The 21422-nt window shown below is 38.3% G+C and overlaps 1 protein-coding gene across 8 annotated transcripts in view; it reads left to right on the top strand.

Annotated features, from left to right (window-relative positions):
• The window catches only part of MTR (5-methyltetrahydrofolate-homocysteine methyltransferase), a 51900-nt gene extending 41958 nt beyond the window's left edge, over window positions 1-9942 (top strand). For all 8 annotated transcript variants that reach the window (XM_064708463.1, XM_064708462.1, XM_064708466.1 and 5 more), the window contains 8 exons: window positions 192-290; window positions 1078-1153; window positions 2286-2441; window positions 3131-3327; window positions 6323-6523; window positions 7219-7411; window positions 8145-8257; window positions 8390-9942. In XM_064708463.1, the coding sequence (XP_064564533.1) occupies window positions 192-290; window positions 1078-1153; window positions 2286-2441; window positions 3131-3327; window positions 6323-6523; window positions 7219-7411; window positions 8145-8257; window positions 8390-8482 (1128 nt within the window). In that variant the 3' untranslated portion in view covers window positions 8483-9942. The remainder of the gene's footprint in view (window positions 1-191; window positions 291-1077; window positions 1154-2285; window positions 2442-3130; window positions 3328-6322; window positions 6524-7218; window positions 7412-8144; window positions 8258-8389) is intronic.
• The last annotated feature ends 11480 nt before the right edge of the window (window positions 9943-21422 follow it).

Here is a 21422-nt window from a genome sequence, read left to right as displayed (position 1 = left end):
TCAGTAATAATTGTAGTCTAAACATGGTTAGTTTGAATAGTTTGAATGGAGGTTGCAGATTAATGGTAAGGTTTAGTTTAGTGTTGCCAAGAGAGTCCCAAAGACAGGTTGCCTAGTCTGAAACATACTCTGTCTTTCCTGTAGTGTGTTACAGTAGGTACTTAGTGCTTTGTCCTTCCTGTTCTTTTCAGTGCTCCCAGCTCTTAGATGACAGTATGAAGGATGATTTCTTTGAAGAAATATTAGAGGAATATGAAGAAATTAGACAAGAACACTATGAGTCTCTCAAGGTACAAATATAATTTATTATCTTCTTGTTTGAAGTGGTTGGCACTTGTTGTTCAGTTATGAATGACTTACTGTTACTCTTTACTGTTCAGCTCCTTGTGAAGACCTTCAGATATATTTGTTTCGATTTAAAACTTGTAGTAAAATGGATTTAAAACTTCCAGAAGTGCTTATGAAATCAAATTTTTCTAGCCTATAAGACTTTGCTATGTGACTCTTAACACATGCTTGGCAAATTCTTGGTTGTCCTCAATGGCTAATCAGTGATATCCAGGACCTCCATGGAGCTGGCAGTCATGTCATCTTAATCAACCTTGGGAGACCAGTGCTCTCCTGGAGCAGTAGCAGGATATGTGGAGCTTCAGCTGAGGTGGTGAACATGGTACTGGTAGCTTTTGCTGGTTCTGAGCCGCACTCAGTGAGAATTTTAAACCACCGTGCTTTCCTGATGTCTTAGTCTTGTTTAGGTGAGTGATCAGAGCAGTAGAAGAATATCTTTCTCTGCTTGTATTTTAGTGTATTGTAAAGCAATAAAAGAACTTCTGGTATAATTGAGAGGAACCAGAAATCTTGTAGGCCAGCTTCATTAGCATTATACAGGCAAAAATAATGATCTGCTTGTGATGTAATCTTAGTTTACTGATGGGAACTCAGAGTTGTTGAGACTGAAATTATCTGTTGTTAGATTTATCCTGAAGAGTATTTTGGGTAAAACTCTACCATGAAGTCTGCAGTTACAGTTTGAGTCTGAAAGGTGGTGTTCTGAAATTAACCTTTATGTCTGTATAGGAAAGAAGATACTTGACTCTGCAGCAAGCAAGAAGAAAAGGTTTCCATAATGATTGGTTATCAGGCCATGTACCAGGTCAGCTATCTGTTGTTGTTTGTGATTGCTGTGCCTTTATTGTATTTTGTGTGTTTATTTTAGATATATTTTTTGTTAAAATATGCTTTAAACTTCAGAATGTAGCGGTGTAACAGCCTAAGTAAATTGGTATCTGTCTCAACTGAGATTTTTTTGCATTACTTTTAACATTGTTTCTGCTTTTTTACAGCTAATTTAAAAAATAAATTAATATTCAATAAATGTAACTGAAAAAATTCCCAAAACAATGAGTTACCCATCACAACATATAATCAAAGAAAACACTAATGACAGCTTTTGAAAATACTGTCTGCCTGACTCATTACATTGCACACCTTACAGTACCATATTTGGAGAACACATGCTGTAACATAGCATTTTAATCAAATTCCTCCTTACACTCTTTCCTACCCTTCCCCCATCAATTTTTGTACTGTTTTATTTTTTTTAAATTATACTAGAAGTATAAACAGCATTCAGGTTGCATCCTGCAGTGACATTAATGATGCTTTCTGTTGTTTCATTTACAAGATTCAACAAGATGCTAATTTTCAATAGCTTGTCTTAATGTGTGACAAAGTATTGTACAGACAAAACAAGTGCAAAGCTTCTGGCTTTACACAGATGCATCCATCTTGCTTTATCACTTGTGTGTGTGCATCTAAACGTGCAAAAGTTCTTAGAAATTACATAAGAATTTACAGAAATATTCTGCGGTGTCATAGTACATGTCTGTGTATAGAAAGGAATTGGTAAATGTGGAAGGCCCATGAAGTATGTTAGGGATTGATAAGTTGTGTAAGTTTGTTTGGTCTTGTGTCTTGGCCAATATTCTGACCAATTAAATAAGTTCCAAAGTCCAGTAGCTAAAAGCTGTTTATATACGTGGAAGAACAAAAGGCCTTAATTTTTCCATTTCAACTTCATATGCCTTTTATGCTTTTTTTTGGTTACATTGTAACTGTGGATTATGGTATGACTTGGGAAAATATGACTGTGAGAATTTTAGGACAGTCAGTTTGGAAGAGGTCATTTGCAGGGGTGGAAGCTGCTGACCATCAGTTATACTGCAAATGTTAAAGCAATTTTAAATTATTTTCATCATGTCCAATTGTACTTCTGATTTCTACAGTTAAACCAAAATTCATTGGCACAAAAGTCTTTGAAGATTATGACCTCAGGAGGCTGGTAGAGTACATTGACTGGAAGCCCTTCTTCGACGTCTGGCAACTTAGGGGAAAGTATCCCAACCGGAGTTTCCCTAAGATCTTTAATGATAAAACTGTAGGTGAGTACTGAAATTGCATTTACTTCATATAACAAATCCTAACAGGCCCTATGTGCTGCAGTAAAATTCCAAATGTTTAATGAAATACATTAGGAATAGTACAAATACATGCAAAGAATGTCACTGAAATAAGTTGTTCAAAGCAAGGCTTAGTGAGCCAGCTGTTGCCATGTGAGGCTGGAAAATAAGTGTGGAAAAATGCTCAGTCATCTTACTTAGCATTCACCTGCCAAAGCACAGGGAAGTATTTTATTAACAGAAAATGGCAGCAGAGCACTTAATGTATCTGTGGGTGAAGATGGCAAGCTCCTTTTGAAGCTATTCAGTAGGCTTTGAAATAGGTGATAAAAATGCAAGGGTGACACTGACAGCAATGTTCTGGGTCTGCTGCACTGTGGTAATGTCGGTACATGCACCAGGTCTCTTGCTCATTTTATTCTGTGTTCTCTTCCTCTACTAGGTGCTGGCTGAAACATTTTGTTTGGGTTTTTTTATTCCCTAAGATATATGTCGTTACAGCCCTATGGTCACACTGCAATCTTCTATTGCTGTAGCTGACAGATCATTGCAGTTATTGGACAATTATGTGGAAAATGACTCAATCTTCAAACAATTCTTAAATCTATTTAGCCAGCTATGAAAACATGCCTTTTCTAAGGCAATTTCATTGTTTATTTTGTTTTTAATAGGTGAAGAAGCAAAGAGAGTTTATAATGATGCTCAAGATCTACTGAAAACATTGATTAATGAAAAGAAATTGCAAGCCAGAGGTGTGGTTGGGTTCTGGCCAGCTCGAAGTGTTCAGGATGATATCCACTTGTATGCTGCAGAAGAGGCAGTGGGATCTTCAGAACCAATAGCAAAATTTTATGGTTTGAGGCAACAGGTACAGTAACAGCACATTTGTTAAGGGACTTTTCTTCCCCTTGAATTTCAGGAGTGTAATAGAAGTGCCTTATTAAATTCTGTAGAAAATTGTTGTAATCTCTCTGCAGCCATTGTCTTGTCATTTCTTTCAATAATAACAAGATTCTGATAGTGATGAGCCAGGTCTTTGTATTGTAGTATTTTGCATTGTAATAATTGTACAAAATGCATTGTAGGTTTGACATCTTCAGATATGTTGTGCATTTTCTGTTTCAATTTTAAGATGTCCTAAAGCAGTATGTTGTATAAATTAATCACATGAATCTTGTTTCAAGATAAATTGGAACCTAATGAACCTTAGTTCTCTAATATCACTGGATTCTACTTTAGATGAAGAATTCTGCTTGAATGTGTTAATGTTTGAACCCAGTTAGAATTTAAGAAACTTGGAAAATAAAGCCCATTGGAGAGAAGTGTTTCTGATAGGCTTAATTTTTTTGTAAAATTCACTATATGAAGGGGCCATTTAGAATTATTTGGCAGCTAATTTTCATGGAGAGAATCATACTTACTTCAATTTGCACTTAATTTGCTAGATTGAGCTTGCAAGATATTCTGCCTCTCCTTTTTCCGACTTCTGATTTGGCTTCTTCATAGTTCACATATTCAGAGTCATCAAATGTGGCAGAAAAAGAGTTTAACTACCTGCATTTCTGGAGTGCAGTACTCTGTGAGCACAGTCGTGTGCCAACATTGCAGAACTGTGCTAAGAAATACCTGCCTCTGTTGCAGTTCCCTGAGATGGATCCAGTGCATCTCGACAGTCCATGGCAGATGTTTATATAAAGCGCTCTCAACAAGCACCGATGTTTCAGAGACTTATGACCTAGTTAAACATTTTGCTATCCCATGTAAATCAACTTTACTACTCTTTCCTTTCCTGGCTTTTTCCCAGGATTTTCCCAAGGAAAATACCTGATTTGATGTTGTTCTTGTAATGCTTTTTTATTATTGGAATACAGTTCTTTTCCTTAGCTTTTATTACTTTATATATCCCTGTTACTCAGGCTTCTCTCAAAGGTTAAGGTCATGAAACTCTTTGTATACTGTTCTTCTGGACTCCATGTATTTTAGCTGCATCTCTTCCAGCCTGGTGTATACAGTAACTCAGGAGAGTTCTCAGCAGAGCAAAGTAGAAGAGAATAATTGTCTTCTGTTTCTTATATAAAATGTTCCTTTCAGTACACAGAGTTCTCTCCATGACATTGATGCTAATTTAGGATGTGATATAAATCTAAAAGTTAGAGATGCATGTAATATTAGCCTTAGCTCTAATAATTGCAAATGAACCTTAAAGCTATTATAAATTTCACCTGTGGGGAAAAGGATATTTTGTTAATTTTATGGTACTTTCTGTAACTGTTCAGGTTAATAGATAAGTTTTCTTTGTTTTTCAGGGGTAGGAGTGTTTTATTTGCTTTTAAGATGCAGTTGGGAATGGGTGAAACACATTGCTAAAATATTGTCCTTGGTTAAAAAAATTATTCTTCAGCTAAGTGATAGCCATTAAATAACTTTACTCTCTCTGTAAGTTGGGTAGATTTACAAGAACTGTGCCACTTCTTTACAGCAATCATGCTTCCACAATGAATATACTGATATGATTCAAGATTTCTTTTTGGGTGCTAAGGTACCTCTTTCTGTTACCTTTCTTCCATTTTGGAAGAGGATCCAGTGAGCAGTATAATTCCCTATTTCACAGAATCAATTAGTTGGAAAAGACCTCTGAGATTGAGTCCAACCTATGATTGAACAACCCCATGTCAGCTAGACTGTGGCACTGAGTGCCATGTTCAGTCGTCCCTCAAATACCTCTGGGGACAGTGACTCCACCACCTCCTTGGGCAGTCTATTCCAGTATCTGATCACACTTTCTGTGAAAAAATTCCTCCAAATGTCCAACTGAAAACTCCCCTAGCACAGATTAAGACTCTGTCGTCTTGTTCTGTCACGTGTTACCAGGGAGAAGAGACCAGCCCCCACCTGGCTACAGCCTCTGTTCAGGTGTTCTAGAAAGCCATTAGGTCTCCCATTTTCCCCAGTTCTCTCAGCCACTTCTCACAGGATGAGTGCTCCAGAGCCATTACCTGCTTCTCCAGCTCCTTAGTGTTCTTCGTCAGTTGGGGATCCCAAAACTGAACACAGTATTCAAATGCAGCCTCACCCGTGGCAGGTACAGGGGAAGAATCACTTCCCTGGTCCTGCTGGCCATACTGTTCTAATGCAGGCCAGGGTGCCATTGGCCTTCTTGGACACCTGGGCACCCTGCTGGTTCCTCTTCAGTTGGATATTGACCAGCACCTCAAGGTCCTTTCCCTTGGGCCCCTTCCCTTTGCATTAAACCCATTCGAACTTTGCTTAGGATCCAACTTTCCAGCAGTGATACATACATTTTGTTTGTGCTTGTGTGTGATTAGTAAAAAGTCTGCATCCTGGGCACTGTTTTGTCTGGATTACTGAGCACATAGTTTGTAGCATAAGGAGTGTTTATAAACTCATAGCCATTCTACAGTGGGAGTTGCTGAAGAATTCTTCAGTTTGCACATCAGCCATCAGTTTTATTAACAAATGTGGAATCTGTAAGGAGTGAAGGTGAAATATTCCTCCTCTTACCCAGTTGTTGGCACAAGACTATTCCTTACTTTGTAACAATTTTTTTGCAGTATAAGCTGTTAAATCTTAGTAGCTGTAAATAGAAGCAAAATGTGCATTCAGTGCTGCATCTCTCTTCTTTGATGTTTTGTTCTTCAGTGGTCCAAATGTCCTCAGAGTAAGAGAGGTGGTTTTCTTCTAATTTAACTACAGAAAAACTACCATGGCTCAAAGGCTAGTTAGGTGTTTGTCAGAAATACTCTAGGCCCTTTAGTCTAAAAAATACTGGTCTTTAGCTTAATACTGCACTAATGATTTATTTTAAAATGTTCTGATTTATCGCATTGATTTTGTTACTTTAGGCTGAAAAGGACTCTGCCTGCACAGATCCATATTACTGCCTCTCTGACTTCATAGCACCACTGGATTCTGGCATTTGTGACTACTTAGGCCTGTTTGCAGTGGCCTGCTTTGGTGTAGAGGATTTATGCAGTGAATTTAGGAAACAGGAGGATGAATACAACATCATAATGGTGAAGGCTCTTGGTGATCGGTTGGCAGAGGTATGAGGTTTTATCACGTGTTTCCTTCCAACTTTCAGCAAACTTAGAGCCACTTCAGTACAATGCAAGTGGGGCTAGCTCTAGCTGGGGATTTCAAGCTATAGCAGGGTTTCAGAAATTATTATTATTATTGTTGTTGTTGAAGATATTTACTGAAGTGGGAATTCTTCCTGAAGGGCAACTGGTGCTGGTAAATCACATAGGCTGCAGAAGCAGTTCAGAAAATCTGTTTCCCACTTTGAGCTAGAGGAAAAGTCCTCTGCTAAAAGGAGCAGCAGCACACACTTGTATCTGATTGTAGCATGGAGCAAGAATGATGTGGCCTTGCATAGCTAGATCTGGGCCAGACACCCGGATAATCAAGACCTAATGACCTCAGTGCTATAATGAAGTGTCGCTACCATAGGTTAATGTGTTTTGTCTTTTTGGGTTACTTGTCCACATTTTTACCTCTTTAAAGCAGGACAATCAAAAAAGCACATCTGCCAATAAGAGAAGTAACTAACGTACTTGAATTAGCGAAATAAGTGTTTCACGTGAACTTTAATTCTTTCAAATGTCTCACCTATATTAAGAGCTGTCTTTAAAATGAAAATGGGAATGTGAGAAAGCATCTGTCATTGTTAATCAATCAGCTATTGCATCAGTCTGTACAAAGTAAAAAATAAAAAAAAATCTTTTCATTCTATTCCAAGGCATTTGCTGAGGAGCTTCATGAAAGAGTTCGAAGGGAATTCTGGGCCTACAGTAGTAGCGAGCAGCTGGATCTCTCTGGCCTACGCAAAATTAAATATGAGGGAATTCGCCCTGCCCCTGGATATCCCAGCCAGCCTGACCATACAGAAAAACTCACCATGTGGAAACTTGCAAACATTGAGGAAACAACAGGTAACTTTGCTTTGCTAAGATTCTTAAACAGCTTTTTATTTGAAATCAAAATTCCAACCAAAGAACAAATTGGCTGTTGCAGAATTACATAGAATACTAAACTGAAGTGCTTCTGGGAATTGCTGTCTTCCCCTTTTTATTCCCAATTTTATTTTGCCTCATTCAAGGAAGAATTTGCAAAACATTGCCAGTGCTTTTGGTGGAGGAGTTGTGTCCCTAATTAGCAGATTGCATGCAAACACGGTTCTGCTGCACAGAAAAAATTTCTGGCATCCTTATAGTGGTAAGATGGCATTCCAGATAGAAACAGAAAAAAAAGTCAATTCAGCAGAGTATTTCTTGGTCTGCAGGAATCTTGAGATGGTAATTTTTAAAAAGGGATTAAATCAATTTGTTTCCTCTTACGTTTTGCATGTCAGATGTTTCACTGTTACTTCCACAATTCCAAAAATAATTTTCAGTGCTCCAGAACGTCATTTGCCAAAATGTCCAAGTTTTTTCCTTCAAACCATAGAGTTACTCTACAGTAATTGTAATAAAAGTCTGTGGTATGTTTGAAGTTCTGAAGTTTTCTTAATGATTAACAAGTGAAAAAGGGAGTTGGTTTCAGCTTCCGTCTGAAAGCTGCTTGGTTTTTTTGAGTTTGCTTGAAGCCACACAACATAAATGAAGGCTCTGAATTTGTGCTTATTCTTAATTCAAAGAATAATAAAATCCTCATTCTCTTTTCCAGGAATTGGTCTAACAGAATCACTAGCAATGATACCTGCTTCTGCAGTTTCTGGCCTTTATTTTTCCAGTCCCAATTCCAAATATTTTGCTGTTGGCAAGATATGTAAAGATCAGGTAACTAACACCATCAATTGTAGTAATGTCAGAGCATTCAAAATAATCTTATAAGCAGATGTCTTAAAAATTTTGTAAACATTTAAAGCTGGCGTTTCAAAATTTTCATCGTATTTTGTGATCCCTTTGCAGGTTGAAGATTATGCACTGAGAAAAAATTTGTCTGTGGCAGAGGTGGAGAAGTGGCTGGAACCCATTTTGGGATATGATACTGAACAACTGTGATATTTGTGGGTGAACTTCCTTTTTTGATGGTCTTATTTGCCAGAAGGAACAAGAAGGTTCTTCCCACTGGAAACAGCATTCTTCCATCCACCCCAGTAGCTTGTCTGATTGTCTTAAATTTTTAATCAAGGAACTTAATATTTCACATCAAGTCTGCCTGGTGCCCTTGGCTTGGGACCATGAATGTATTTAGTTTCTCAGTCACAGCAGCATACTTTTATTTATTTTTATGTTTTCACAAAGACTCTGGCACAGAAAGTAGGTGTAGGGTGAGATGGGGAAACTGCAAAGCTTTCCTTTTCTCTGGAAGATTTTGAAATCAGGGGCAAGAATTTCTCTCCCATGGCTGTGGATATGCATAGAACAGAATTTGACTTCTGTTATTTTAGTGTGTTTTGGTAAGTTCAGGGACAGAAATATGATGCAATTCTTTTGCAAAGTCACAAAATGTTTTATACTGAGTGATCAAGAACAACTGAAGTACAACAGATCTCCTTTTAAAAAATCATCTGCTCAGTGTTTAATCTTGTGCTTGGGAATACACATTCTTCTCAATGGTAGAACTATAAGAATAATACAATCTTGTGGAGTAGTATCAGAGATCTGTATTGGGAAATGGGATGACAGAGCCCTTGGACTTGTCTTCTCTGTGCTTCCTCTTCCTTTCAGCAAGTCACAATCTGTCTATTCTGTATAAAGGGTACTGGCACTTCCTACCTTTCAGTTAATGTTGTCAAGCTTAATTCATACATAAACAATCATTTGTACATGAAAATTATGAGAGTAGCATATTTCTACTGTAGACAGCTAGAAAGCTTGGAGCTGACTTTTACAAAATTTTAACCTTCCAGAAAACTGGATTTTAAAAGCAAATAGTACTGTCATATGTAACAGCTAATATTGTAGACTATTCTTCAGATTTAACTGACTGTGCTAATCGTTCATAGCTTTCAATAATTTCTGAAAAGTGTTTCAAGTATTATTTAAATGCTAATTTGTAAAATATTAGGACAGAACCCCCTCATTTTTTGGTCTCTAATTGTAAACAAAAGACCAATATTGTAAGGAAGATCTTTTAATAGTTTATTGCAGTCTATTAATAGCTACATAATTTTTGTAATGTCTTCATCTAACTTTATGCTGAAAGACTCATCTTGTATCAGCAGTTTAATAAAGATGGTGTTATCCTATTAAAATCCTTTAAATGGCAACAATAAAATGTGTGCAGTAATCTGAACAGATAATGTCAAAATTAATATGTGCTTGTACCATGAACCCGAAATTATAGAGGCTGCTATGGGGTTTTTACAGTAGTTGTGTGTGTTCTTAACTGAATCTTTTAGAATGGCTCATCCTTTAATGACTTACAAAAATAATTTCTAAATGGATCTCCCCTCCCCCTGCCTCCCTCCATGTCAAGGGACTTGTCACAAGTCCTTGCTCAGCAGCTGATTTTTGTAGTGAGAACAGTTTCTCAGTAGAACACTCGTTTAGACTGCCAAAAATAAAGTAAAATGTTCTTAATATAAAAGATTATTTGTTCCTGAAATATGCAGCATATGAAAATTGCTGTCCTCTCTGCTGTGTTTTTGGTAATTGCACTTGTGCTGATCAATTTAATGCTTGGAATCTCTCCTCTCAGGCACTCTTCCATATACTTGCATTTGGAAGCAGACTGCCTTATTAGTCTGAAAATTTGATTGTGTGAATGGGGTCAAAGTTTGACTTGCTCAGCTTGGTTTGTTTATTGATTTATTTTCCTGAAATCAGTGGCAGCCAGTTCAGTGAGTACAGCTGGCAGCAGGAGGTCCCTGCTGTCTAACAGTGGTGGTGTTACCTGGTGTACACGCAGAGGCTTTCAAATGGAGCGTGGTTGCTTTAGCCCTTCACACATGGCATCACACACTGAGAAAATCTTCATGTTTGCCTGCAAAACTTGTCATTGGGAGAATCTGTTTGGAATAATTACTCCTTGTTATTATGCAAATGTTTTTATAAAAAACAATTACTTTAAAGCTTTGTTATTTTAAATTGTCAGTTGACATTGTGGGTAAGACAAATTTTCATTCTTGTCTCCAGAACTAAGTTAAATTGTGAAGCAAAAGTCTCATAATTGTACCAGGTAAGGCTGTTTTACTTGAAAGACAAGTTTAGAATGCATAAAATATTTTTGCAGTGCTTTTCTAAATACTGCTAACAAAGGTTCTAGATGTAAGAGATGATGGAAAATTTAGAATGCATTGTAAATTACTCTGGTTTAGTTCTTGTGAGTAATAGAGTTTGGATACTTTTTTTTTTTCCTTGTAAGTCAGGCCAGCAGCCTGGAGATTGAGTTTTGAGGCACATAAATTTTATGACTGTCAGGAAGGAATATTACCCTTAAACCTGCCCCTTCATTACCAGCTCTGTTTCAGTGCTGCTGTTACTCCTGGGAAGAATCTGGTGCAGCTTATTTTGTCAGGAGACTGCTATCAAGGTCAGTTCATGTCTCAAAAAAACCCCTAAAACACTTTTTGGGGTTTTTTTGCAAGTATTTCTGCATTTTTTTTGTGAAGCTTCTGCTTTCTTGTTTAACAGTGTGAAAGTTATACACCCTTTCAGTTAATTTCTGCTTCTTAAAACACAAGTCATGTCCAGAAAAGGAGGGGAATAGTGAGAGGCCTATGAGGGCCTTGCCTTTTCTAAAAGGATTTTTTTACTAGTAACTGTGACTGGGTTTCATTAATTTCACTTTTTAAATCCTTGTCTGGTTTACCTGAGCATGCCTTGAAAAAGTGGATTCAGGGTCTTAAAATGAAGACCAGGAAAATAAATCAGTCCATTAATTAGTTCAGGAGGGTGGTTCCCTTACAGAAACAATAGCACACGCTCTCAGTCCCTGGAGAAAGGGATTCCTGTGCCGTCAATTTATCATGGCCTTGTCACGGCAAAGCCTGTTCAGACCTGACACTAGGTTTTTTTCATTTGATTGTCAGGCTTCTGTAGGTGCCAGTTTTCAAATGGAGATGTGCTGTGAACAGAATGCAAACACTTCCACCCTGCTTTCACCCAGCATTTGTAACCTGTCCAGCTCAAGGCAGCCCTGAAAACCCAGTGGAGTTGGCCCCCATGTTTGTTCTAATAATACCAGCATGGCTGAATATCGTGAGTTTCTGACCATGCCATGTGCCTGACATAAACAGATGTGTAAAGGAGACCTCAGCTGAGATTACCAAACTTGGTGGTTTGGGTTTGTGATTCAGCTCCAGCCAGGATGGCAAAAGCAGGCTAATAATTATCCTTGCTGGCCTGAAGCTGCCGTGATGACTGTGGGATGAAAGGCGTTGTTTTCTTCCTCACTGCCCTGGTGTGTCCTGTGCCTACAGCTCCTGATCAGGCCAAGGGGAATGATCCCAGGCCAGGGTGGGGTGGTCTCTGCTGTTCCTTCCTACAGAAAGAGCACGAAGTATGTGGAGGGAGTTTGGAAACTCACACTGAACCCCTATTAGTTCTTAGCTCATGGTCTTTCCTCTCCCATCTTCGTGTCAAATTGGCCTCTTCTTCCTCCTTTTCCCTCCAGCAGTCCTCCTCTATAACTGCATGTCAGGGTGCTCTGTACGTTCTGCCAAAATGAAGCTGTAGGAATCTTTAAAAAGTTTGTTTTATGTCTGAACAAGTTACTGTTTCAGAATGAGAGGATTTTTCATCGGCAATTAATAAATGGTGCTGATAGCTCTGCCTATGGGAGCCTTATACTGTGTATGTCAGTCATTCCTAAAATACTAACGAGAAGGCCACACAATGGGATAAACTATTCCCTGTGTTTTAACTGCATATTTAGTTACATGGTGGTTTTCATCTAGATAGCAAAACCAAAATGTGTGTTAATTGCATCCTTTGTCAGTGTGCTGTTTTAAGCCCACAATTAATAATAAGCTGGTAGTAAAACGAAATAAAACTAATGTAATTAATTTTCAACTGAAGTATTTTAATGGTATGGACTACTTAGAAGTAAAGAATTTATCCATGCGTTGCTGTTATAACAAACGCTTTTAAAATTCTTTAGGCAGCTGATGACTTAAATATTTTATGAAGCAAAATTTATCTTGACTAAAAACTCAGGTTACAAAACACTTATAATTTGATTGAAAAGGCTTTATCACTGCTTTCTAGAAATAGCTGATAAAAATTATTTATGAGACTGGAAAGTTTGCTGCACTAGCTGCAGAAATTTCTATGCATGTACTACATATGACAAAAGAAGATAGAGTAGTGTGGGATTCACAGAGGGTAACTTAATTGCAGAAGAACAGGCAGTTCTTGGGAAGAACTGAAAGATTAAGTTATGGCGAATGTAAGTCTCTTACAACCAAGATATTCACAATATTAGTAATTGCAGTAAATGAAAAAAAGGGAAACATTTTGATGTACACATCAAAGTATAGGAAATGCAATTTGAGAATAATTTAAAAGGAGCTTTCCTCAATCTAATGCATACTTGGGATTGATGAGTTGTATTTGGACGTTTAGAATGGGAGAAGGAGGAGGAAATAATAATTAGGTCGTGAACTTGTTCTGGTGTTAAGTAAGAAGCTGTTGAAAAAAAAGGATAGCCCATGTCACAACCCCCCCCCCCCCCCCCCATTTTGAAGTTGTTGGATTCATTACTTACATGATTGTTTCTGAAAGGATTTTCAGTGACACTGGCATTCCTTGACTCTGGAAAAATATTGGGAGAAATGAAAATAAACTAGCCAGTTTTTCCCACAGTTTTCAAAAGTTAAAACTCTGCATCAGCTCTTAGCTGCGCATAGGTACGTGTCAGTGCAATTTTGATCCAAGAATTCTTTTGGTCTAGCAGATAAAATGACTCTGGATGTGTAGGTGTAATGGATTTTTTTTCCTTACTCAAGTTGTTGAAAAGATCAATTTTTCCTGTTAGAGTGCAACTTTTAAGGGATGTTTTGTTCTTTACTTCTTTATATACTTGATCTGTACTTGTTTCCCCTTCTCTGGCTTCACAATACAGATATGGAGATGTGACTGAAAGTTCTGTAATGGCCTGTGAATGCCATATGTTTGTGTTTTTAATTAAAAATACATGTTATTTTCAGGTTTTGTTGAATTTCATCAAGGTTCTTGCCAAGTAGCTTCTTCCCAGGAAGTGGACAACTTTATTACTTTTGATCCGGCCATCAGTTGGAAATCTAGGTTGAGGTTCAGAAGTGGAGAGCAAATATGAGGTCTAGAAAAGGTGTCAGTTCTCTGTGGTTGGTGGACTCCTTCTGTACCTCTGTTCCTGCTGTGACCTTGTGAGAAGAGCTATGTTTGTCTCTCTCTATCGATTAGGGCGGTGGTGGGACACCAAGGCAGGGAGATGAAACGCTGCCCTGTCGGGCCAAAGGACTTGTTTAGCAGACTGCCCTTTGCAGGTGCTTCAGTACAATGTGTGCTCCTGCCTGCCTGGTCAGGGCCTGTTTCCAGGTGCTGTCTCGAGCTCGTCTGTACTCAGCTGCTTTGATTTCAGGAAGCTGCTACTCGTGAGATCTCCTGCTCAGCGCTGCGCGAGGCCCTCTCTGCATAATCGGTCATTTGCAATGGCTGGCTTCACAGTAATTATCTGCTGGTACAGTTTTGGCCTTGTTTAGTTTTTCTGTAACCAAATAGATGGCTTTCTTCAGAATACTAATGCAGAGCACATAAACACATTGTTTCTCTCTGGCCCATAAGATCAGATTTTACTATCACCACTTAACCTAACAACTTTACTCATGTGGTCAAGGATTTGCTACTTACGAAAGCATGACCTTGTTTGTGCTTTATTTAGGAAATAAATGTAAGCACTTGGGTTTATTGCTTTTATTTTTTCCAAATATTGTTTCTCACTTCTCAGGGCAGCTAAAGGAACAGAAGTTATTATAATACAGTTGTTATGCTACCAGATATACACATGTGATAAGGACTACTAAAGCAAGACATTAAAAACATGATGTAGGAGTGTACAGGGAACTTACCAATTATCGTCTTGTCTCTAAAGATAAACATTAGCTGAAAATGCTGTAAGACAGGAGTCAGCAGTCAGCTGGGGGTACATGAAGATTTTAGACTTTCAAGTGTTGGATTAGCAGGATTTCATTAGGCATTATATTGCGTGCTTTGCCTCTTTCTGTGTCACTGTCTCCCTCAACTGGAACCCGCTACTGCATCCAGATTCCTAGTTATTCCACAAGAAGGGTTTGACATGGGTTTTGTTGGTTTTTTATGTGCATTTGCAGGATTATTTGTCCAAAAGAGTTTAAAGTACCACACTGAAGATAAATGATTCAAGTTCTTGAACCATAAAATACTTGTTTTTGCTCAAGAAGTTCCCAGGTAATGATACAATTTTTATTTCTTAGTGAACAGAACCAAATATCCTGCATTTTCTCAAAGCTACAAGTATGCTGGAGGAGGGAGTGAATATCAGTGAGAGGACTTTTTGTGGTGCTGTTTTATTCTCAGTTCTTTATCAGCATTATCTTTCAGGTGTCATATTCATTCTTGAGAGCTGAAGTGAGCTAGAACACCTCTTAGCTGGTTTTCTAGTGCTGATCCAGCTGCTATTAAAGTGTCAGGAGAAATTACTACCTCTCCAAAACACCAGTTTGATCAGTCCTAGTGCAGTAATCTGGAAAGAATATTCAGTCAAAAATACTTGAGGACTAACAGGATGAGCTGTTAAACCTCCTTCAGTGCTCAACCTCATTGAAATAGATGGCTGGGACTAGGAAAGTAATTTTTACTCTCATTCTGAAGCACTTACCTGAGAGCAAGTGCTACCCTATCAAGCCAGGAATAGATGAGCTTTCCAGTCCAATGTGATTAATGGTAGCTATCCATCTCAGGGATGCTTGAGGGAGATTGCCTAACAGAACCAGCAATGTGGGCATTGATCCTATTCTGTACTCTGAGTGATGGAAGGTGTTGGAGTGCCTTGGTTCAGCACATGAAGATTGGCAAATACTCCAAAAATATTTTTGTTTTTAAGCCTCTTGTGATTTTTAAGCAAGTATTGTTTAATGAGAGTTTGAACTTCCGAGTCTTTGATAGTTGTGAACATACATTGTGCTAACTTTCTATGTACTCCTGGAGTTTCACTTGGCCATTTTTTAAACAAGAGCTACCTTTTAGTTAAACTTCCTCCTTAAATATAGGTTTCATGTTGTGTAACTAGAAATATCAGGAAAATCACAGTACTGTCACATATTTCGTGCTGTTCGTGCACACAAAGTGCTGAGCAATGGCAAGGCAGCTGCTGCAGTATGGTTATTGCTAATCAATCTGAATAAATTTGAGAATTTTATTGCAGTTTCTCTCCAGAACTGTCAGCATGAAGTATGCAAAATCTCTTGCTTTTGTAGCTCAAATGAAGCCTGTAATGAGGTGAAATTCTTAATGTTATATAAGACATCTTATCATGTGGTCTCTTGATCTGTCAGTAAAATATGCCTTGATTGTAAGTAAACTGAGAGAGCTTTTTCATTTCCTTATGGTACTTTTATTAGCTCTATACTTCTGTGGAACTTTTTTTTTTTAAATTCATCATATTTCTGCTGCCTCTGCTGCTTCCAGTCTCACCACTGGAGTTTTTAATTGGCTTCTAGAACATAACAATTCACTTTCAATCATGCATATTTGCCAAGTGTCTTGGATGTCATACTTAACAGTTTTCGTATCTTCTGTAGGAAATGCCACCATTTGCAAAGAGTCCATGCATTGCACTCAGCTTTATTGTTGCTGGGAATCTTCCCAAGCCAACTGCTGGCTGAGGAGTTGAGGATGCTGGAAAATTAGGCAGACCAAGTAAGTGTGTGAACAATGTAAATGTTTACCTCTGTGCATTTGCGTTACAGGGATTTCTTTTTTACCAAAGGAGGCCTGATATTTCAGAGCTTGTAACAGTGTATTCACTGATTGCTTAGAAAAATAAATGCCTGAACTGTGCTCCTGTCTCTTTCCCAGGTAAGAATCATTTTATTTACTACAAAGCTGATAACAATTACAGGATTTGAGGAAATTAAACATGAGACTGCTGCTGAAGTTAAATATATTTCTTCACATTAATTTGACTGAAAAGTCCTAAATTAGTTTAAGGAGAAACACGAGTTGTTTTGGTTTTGTCTCCAAAATAAGTTTTCCATAAGACATTTTGTGGGTGTGGCTGCATGGCTGTTTCCTCTGAAGCAAAAACTGAAGCACTTCAAATATTTATGTCACAAACACTACAAGCTTTTTAGTATCTGTGGTGGAAGATATTTTCCCTTGCTGTAAGGAGTACACCTGTTGATGAGTATTGGGAAGAAGCCATTATTTAATCACAGAATCATAGAATATACTGAGTTGGAAGGGGCCCTTCAGGATCTTTGAGTCCAGCTCCTGATCCTGTGCAGGACACCCCAAGAATCACACCATATACCTGAGAACCATTGTCCAGACACTTGAACTCTCCTAAGCTTGATGCTGTGACAGCTATGATTGAAGGATAGCAGGTACCTGCACAGATTACTGTTCCAGTGCTGAAAAATCCCACGTTATCAAATGTGAGATTTGTCCAACTCTGCTATTGAACTTTTAGGCACTTTATTTAAGTATTCTTGTTTTGGTCATCTGCTAGTTCTACTCAGTACAGCTGATTGGTCCTCTAGTCATACTCAGCTTTGTCAGTCCCTGGAAACAGCCATGTAAGTAGGGAAATGTTTCGGATTAAGAAACATAATCTGTCACTGGATGATACATTTCCATCTTTCATAGCCCCAAGAGCCACTTTCTGGGTTTAGTTCTGCACAATATGGTGGAGAGTTCTGATACATTTTTAATTAATTTTTGAAGACTGCAGTCATTAGGGCCTCTACTTGTACATATTTAAATGGTTGTGAGTCTTGGATTAAGAAACTCAAAGAAACCAACTATAACAAACACAGAGAACCCAGCAGCAAACAGCTGTAAATTTAAATGCTAATCTCCAGGCTAGTCTGTGGTACTTGAGTCCAGTTAGTATTTCCATTAACTGGTACACTCTTCACCTGCACTTATGTAATATACATGGAACTGTAACAATTGTCTTTGCAAGGGAATATTTCAAACAAATCATTCCTAGATGGCTACTGGTAATGACAAACCAGTATTTACCTATATAAAACACCAATACCTATATTGATTAACATTTTTTGGTACCACTCTGGTGGCAGAGGTAAGAGCAGGAGTCAGCCTGGTTTTACACCTCAGCACTTCTGTTTTCAGCCAATTAAAAAACCACAAACAAACAAAAGAATCCATTAATGACAAGACTTTGTTTCAGCCTGTTGAGTGCAAATGGGTCAGCATTTGCCCTGCAACACTGCTGCAAGGGGTGATGGGCTGGGTGTAGTCTGCAGGATGCATCAAGATTCTGGTGCACTCAGCTTCAGCATGGCCCTATGCCCAAATGTATGCAGGGAGGAGAGCCAAGTGTGCACTTGGAGAATGATGTGGACTCATCTTGTCTGATGGCTAGGGATCAGTGAAATCCAGTTCCCATATGTCACCTCTTGATTTACTATGAAGCTACTGTGGAAAATTGTCAGCACACAAAGCAAATTGATTTCTTCTAATAGTTTGTGTGAATTTTGTTCTCATTTCTTGGGATTCTTGGCCAGCTGTTGCCACAGAGTAGCTGCAACAGTGCATGAAAGTATTCCCTGTAGAAGCAACTAGTGCAGCACAGTGTGGAAGATACCACTGCTTATAGGATTGGAGAATTGACTGCTGGATAACCTTGCAACAGTGCACTTGAGATATGACTTAGCAGCCTGTAATTTGTGTTCAATTTGAGCCCCAAGATGGTTTTTTAGAACCCATGGATATGGCTCCTTAATGAAAAACTGTAGATAATGTAGTCCCTGTAATCTTTTGATTCTTCTGTCAAAACTCAATGATTAGCTGAACTCCAATTTATAATATAAACCTGATCCATCTTAGAATGCAATTGGCCTGACTTTAAAATATATTCTGTTAGTAGAGAGCAACCATGCTGCCTTTTCCCAGTAAAATGAAATGTTGCTGAATACAGTTACCCAGTTACTCTGTAGAAGCCAAATATACTGTACTCAAGGTTGTGCTTTATTAGCCAGCAAAATTCTTACTGATCCCAAAATCTGAAATCTGCTACATACCTTTTTGAATTCTAGAATGTGTGAGCAGTGGGTGTTAGATTATTAGACAAAAAATATTGCTGAGCTTGTTATATTTTCAAAGGCACAACAGTTTTAAGAAATAACTTTTTTCTGGAAAAAATTGCGTATAAGCATAAAATATTTCATTGTTCCAGAGAGATAACTGGGCAGTATATATGTAAGCGCATGAGGTAAGGACAGTGAACACACAGGTTGGATTTCATTCCATAAATATGTATTTAGCAGGTGTGTGCCATCCTACAAGCACAGCCTTATGCTCCATAAAGGAGAGCTGGAGGAGCACACTGTAGTTAATCATCAATGCTTGTGTGAATCAGCATGAATAGTCTTTAGAAAGAGTGAGAATTCTATATTCAGCTTGAGAGTTTACAGCTTTTATACAATATGCCTTTTGAGTAAAGCTAAGCACAGTTCTTCACATGCTTTGTGGGCAATTATATTCTTTGTTGCATGTGAAATGGAGAGTACCAGCCTCTTCTGCCACAGAAATGTTAAGTTAAATGATTAATTTTTCTACTGGAGTGGGAAGTTAGTCTCACAACTTTTGATTATGTAAAGGATCCAAGTGCCATATAGGAATGGATAATTACCAAGAGATGCTGTTCACATGGGAAAAACAATATAAACTTTTTATTAAGGTTCTTACTGAAGAATTCTTATCATACATCAACCAAATAGATTTGCTTTGAGCTGACAGCAACTATATATTTTTTTCTTTCATCATTCTTGATGTTGCAATAAATATTACAAATTTATAGGAAGCAGTGTTATCAGGTACACATTTGAGAAGCTGCTGGGTATCAGCACATCAGAGTGTAAGCAATAAAATAAATGTGGAAGTCAGATAAACAGTCTGAACCTCCTCCTAGCTGACTAGAAATAAAGGTTTTGAGATATCCATAGACAAATTGTGAAGAGAAGCACCTTTTTAACATGCCTTCACAGATATCCTTTGAATGGTGTTATCTGTGCCCGTTTATATTGTTTTATTAGTTACCTCAGAGAAATGAAATTTGAGTTTTTGTTTCCAAACCTTCTGATTTTTAGACTGGATATTTTAATTCCCATGCATGTTATTACTATAGTAATTGATAGGTTCTTTGCACACAGTTTAAAATCACTTATATTTTCTCAAAACTGGGCATGTACATGACTCCTGCAACACCATGACTTATAATGGAATTCTGTGAAAGATTGACCTGAAGTTTTATTCTTGAGTAGTGAAGACAAACTGTTGGGAGTTTCAAGATTTACTTCTAATGCCTAACATGGGACTGAGTTGGATCAGATTGTGTTCAGATTTATATTCTTTGTTGACTGCTTTGACTCCACTTCTTCTGTTTTTCACTGTATTGTAGTAATCCTGTAGAAATCAGTGGAGCTGTCAGCAAGATCTGTCCTCTGGAACCACAACTCTTGAGGCTTCTCTGCACTGTTGCATCAAGAATTTTGCCTTTCTTTATTGTTTCCTCCTTGAAAAAGGGATGTGCTCAGTGCAGAACTAACGATGACATTAAGGAGTGAGATGCTCTCCTGTGAGGTGTTGTGAGGCTTGCCAAATGCCTATTTAGACTGCACTAATGCACAGTGGGCTGCTCTAAGTGGAAGCCTGCCAGTGACCTACTAGTGCTGTTCGTGCCTGGGAGCTGCTGCTGTCATTGCCTGGCCCTGTCCCAGCCTCCCCACTCATCCCTGCTGGCTCCAGTGCTCGAGGCTGCAGGAAGGTGCCTCAGCCACCTCAGTGCTGCAAGTCTGACCCTCTCCCCACACTGCCTGGGAAGCCAAAGCACCTGAATAACGCTGTCTTGTTTCACTGTCCAGCTGCTTACTGTGAAAGTCCAAGGGAGATGCAGAGACAAGGTAGGCAGGGTGTGAGGACTACTTTTATTTTGTAGGAGTGAGTGTCATCTTAAATATATGTTAATGCATAGCTCAAGTAGTTTGCTAAATGGCAGCCCTGACTCCACAATTAAGGTTAGAAATGTGGGAGAAAGGGCAAAAGAAACCATCATGTTTTGAGCTGGAAAGTATAATGCTACTGACAGGAGACCTAGCTTGCCTGCCAGTGTTCATGTTCCTGGTTTGCTGGTGGTGTTCAAACCATTCTGAAGTGCTTACTTGAAAAGAGTGGTAATGAGATCTGGCTGAAAAGTCCACAGTTCAGACATCCACTCTTTTTTGACTAAAAGGATAATTGACTTAGATTCTTATTGCTCAAGTTTGTTTATTCATGTTGAACCACTGACATCCAAGGACCATGTTTTAAGTTATGGCATTACTATGAATTAAAAAGCATAATAAAAATACACATGCTGGGCTATAAATTATAAAAGCAAGAAGTACTGTGCAAAGAAGTATTTTGGACTGTCAAAACTTTCTTGCATTGCACTTATTCTAAGCACTGAAAATGAAAGCCTTCAGAAGCTCTGAAGTATTTGAAGGAGTAAATGTAGAAACAAAAGTTTTGACAGTTTTGCAAATTCTTTTCTTGTGGCAAGAAAGACTTCTTGATAAGATCTAAAATGAAGTCCTGCCCAAATATGGCCATGGAAGAGTGCAGGAGCACAGTGATTTTCACAAGAGCCAAAATGTTAGCAGCAGCCGTATTTCAATGGGGACAGCTACATCCTTCCCACATTCAGCACAGGACTCTGTAACCCTTGTCTTGAATAGCTGTATCATGTTTTTGTGACTTAGCAAACACCACCTGGGCAGGGCTCTGCTTTGCGCAACAGCATAAGAAATTTCCT

The sequence above is a fragment of the Zonotrichia leucophrys genome, chromosome 3, assembly GCF_028769735.1.
Source record: "Zonotrichia leucophrys gambelii isolate GWCS_2022_RI chromosome 3, RI_Zleu_2.0, whole genome shotgun sequence".
NCBI lineage: Eukaryota > Metazoa > Chordata > Aves > Passeriformes > Passerellidae > Zonotrichia > Zonotrichia leucophrys.
The sequence above is the reverse complement of the archived record's forward strand: the minus strand, read 5'-3'. Positions and strand labels throughout refer to the sequence as shown.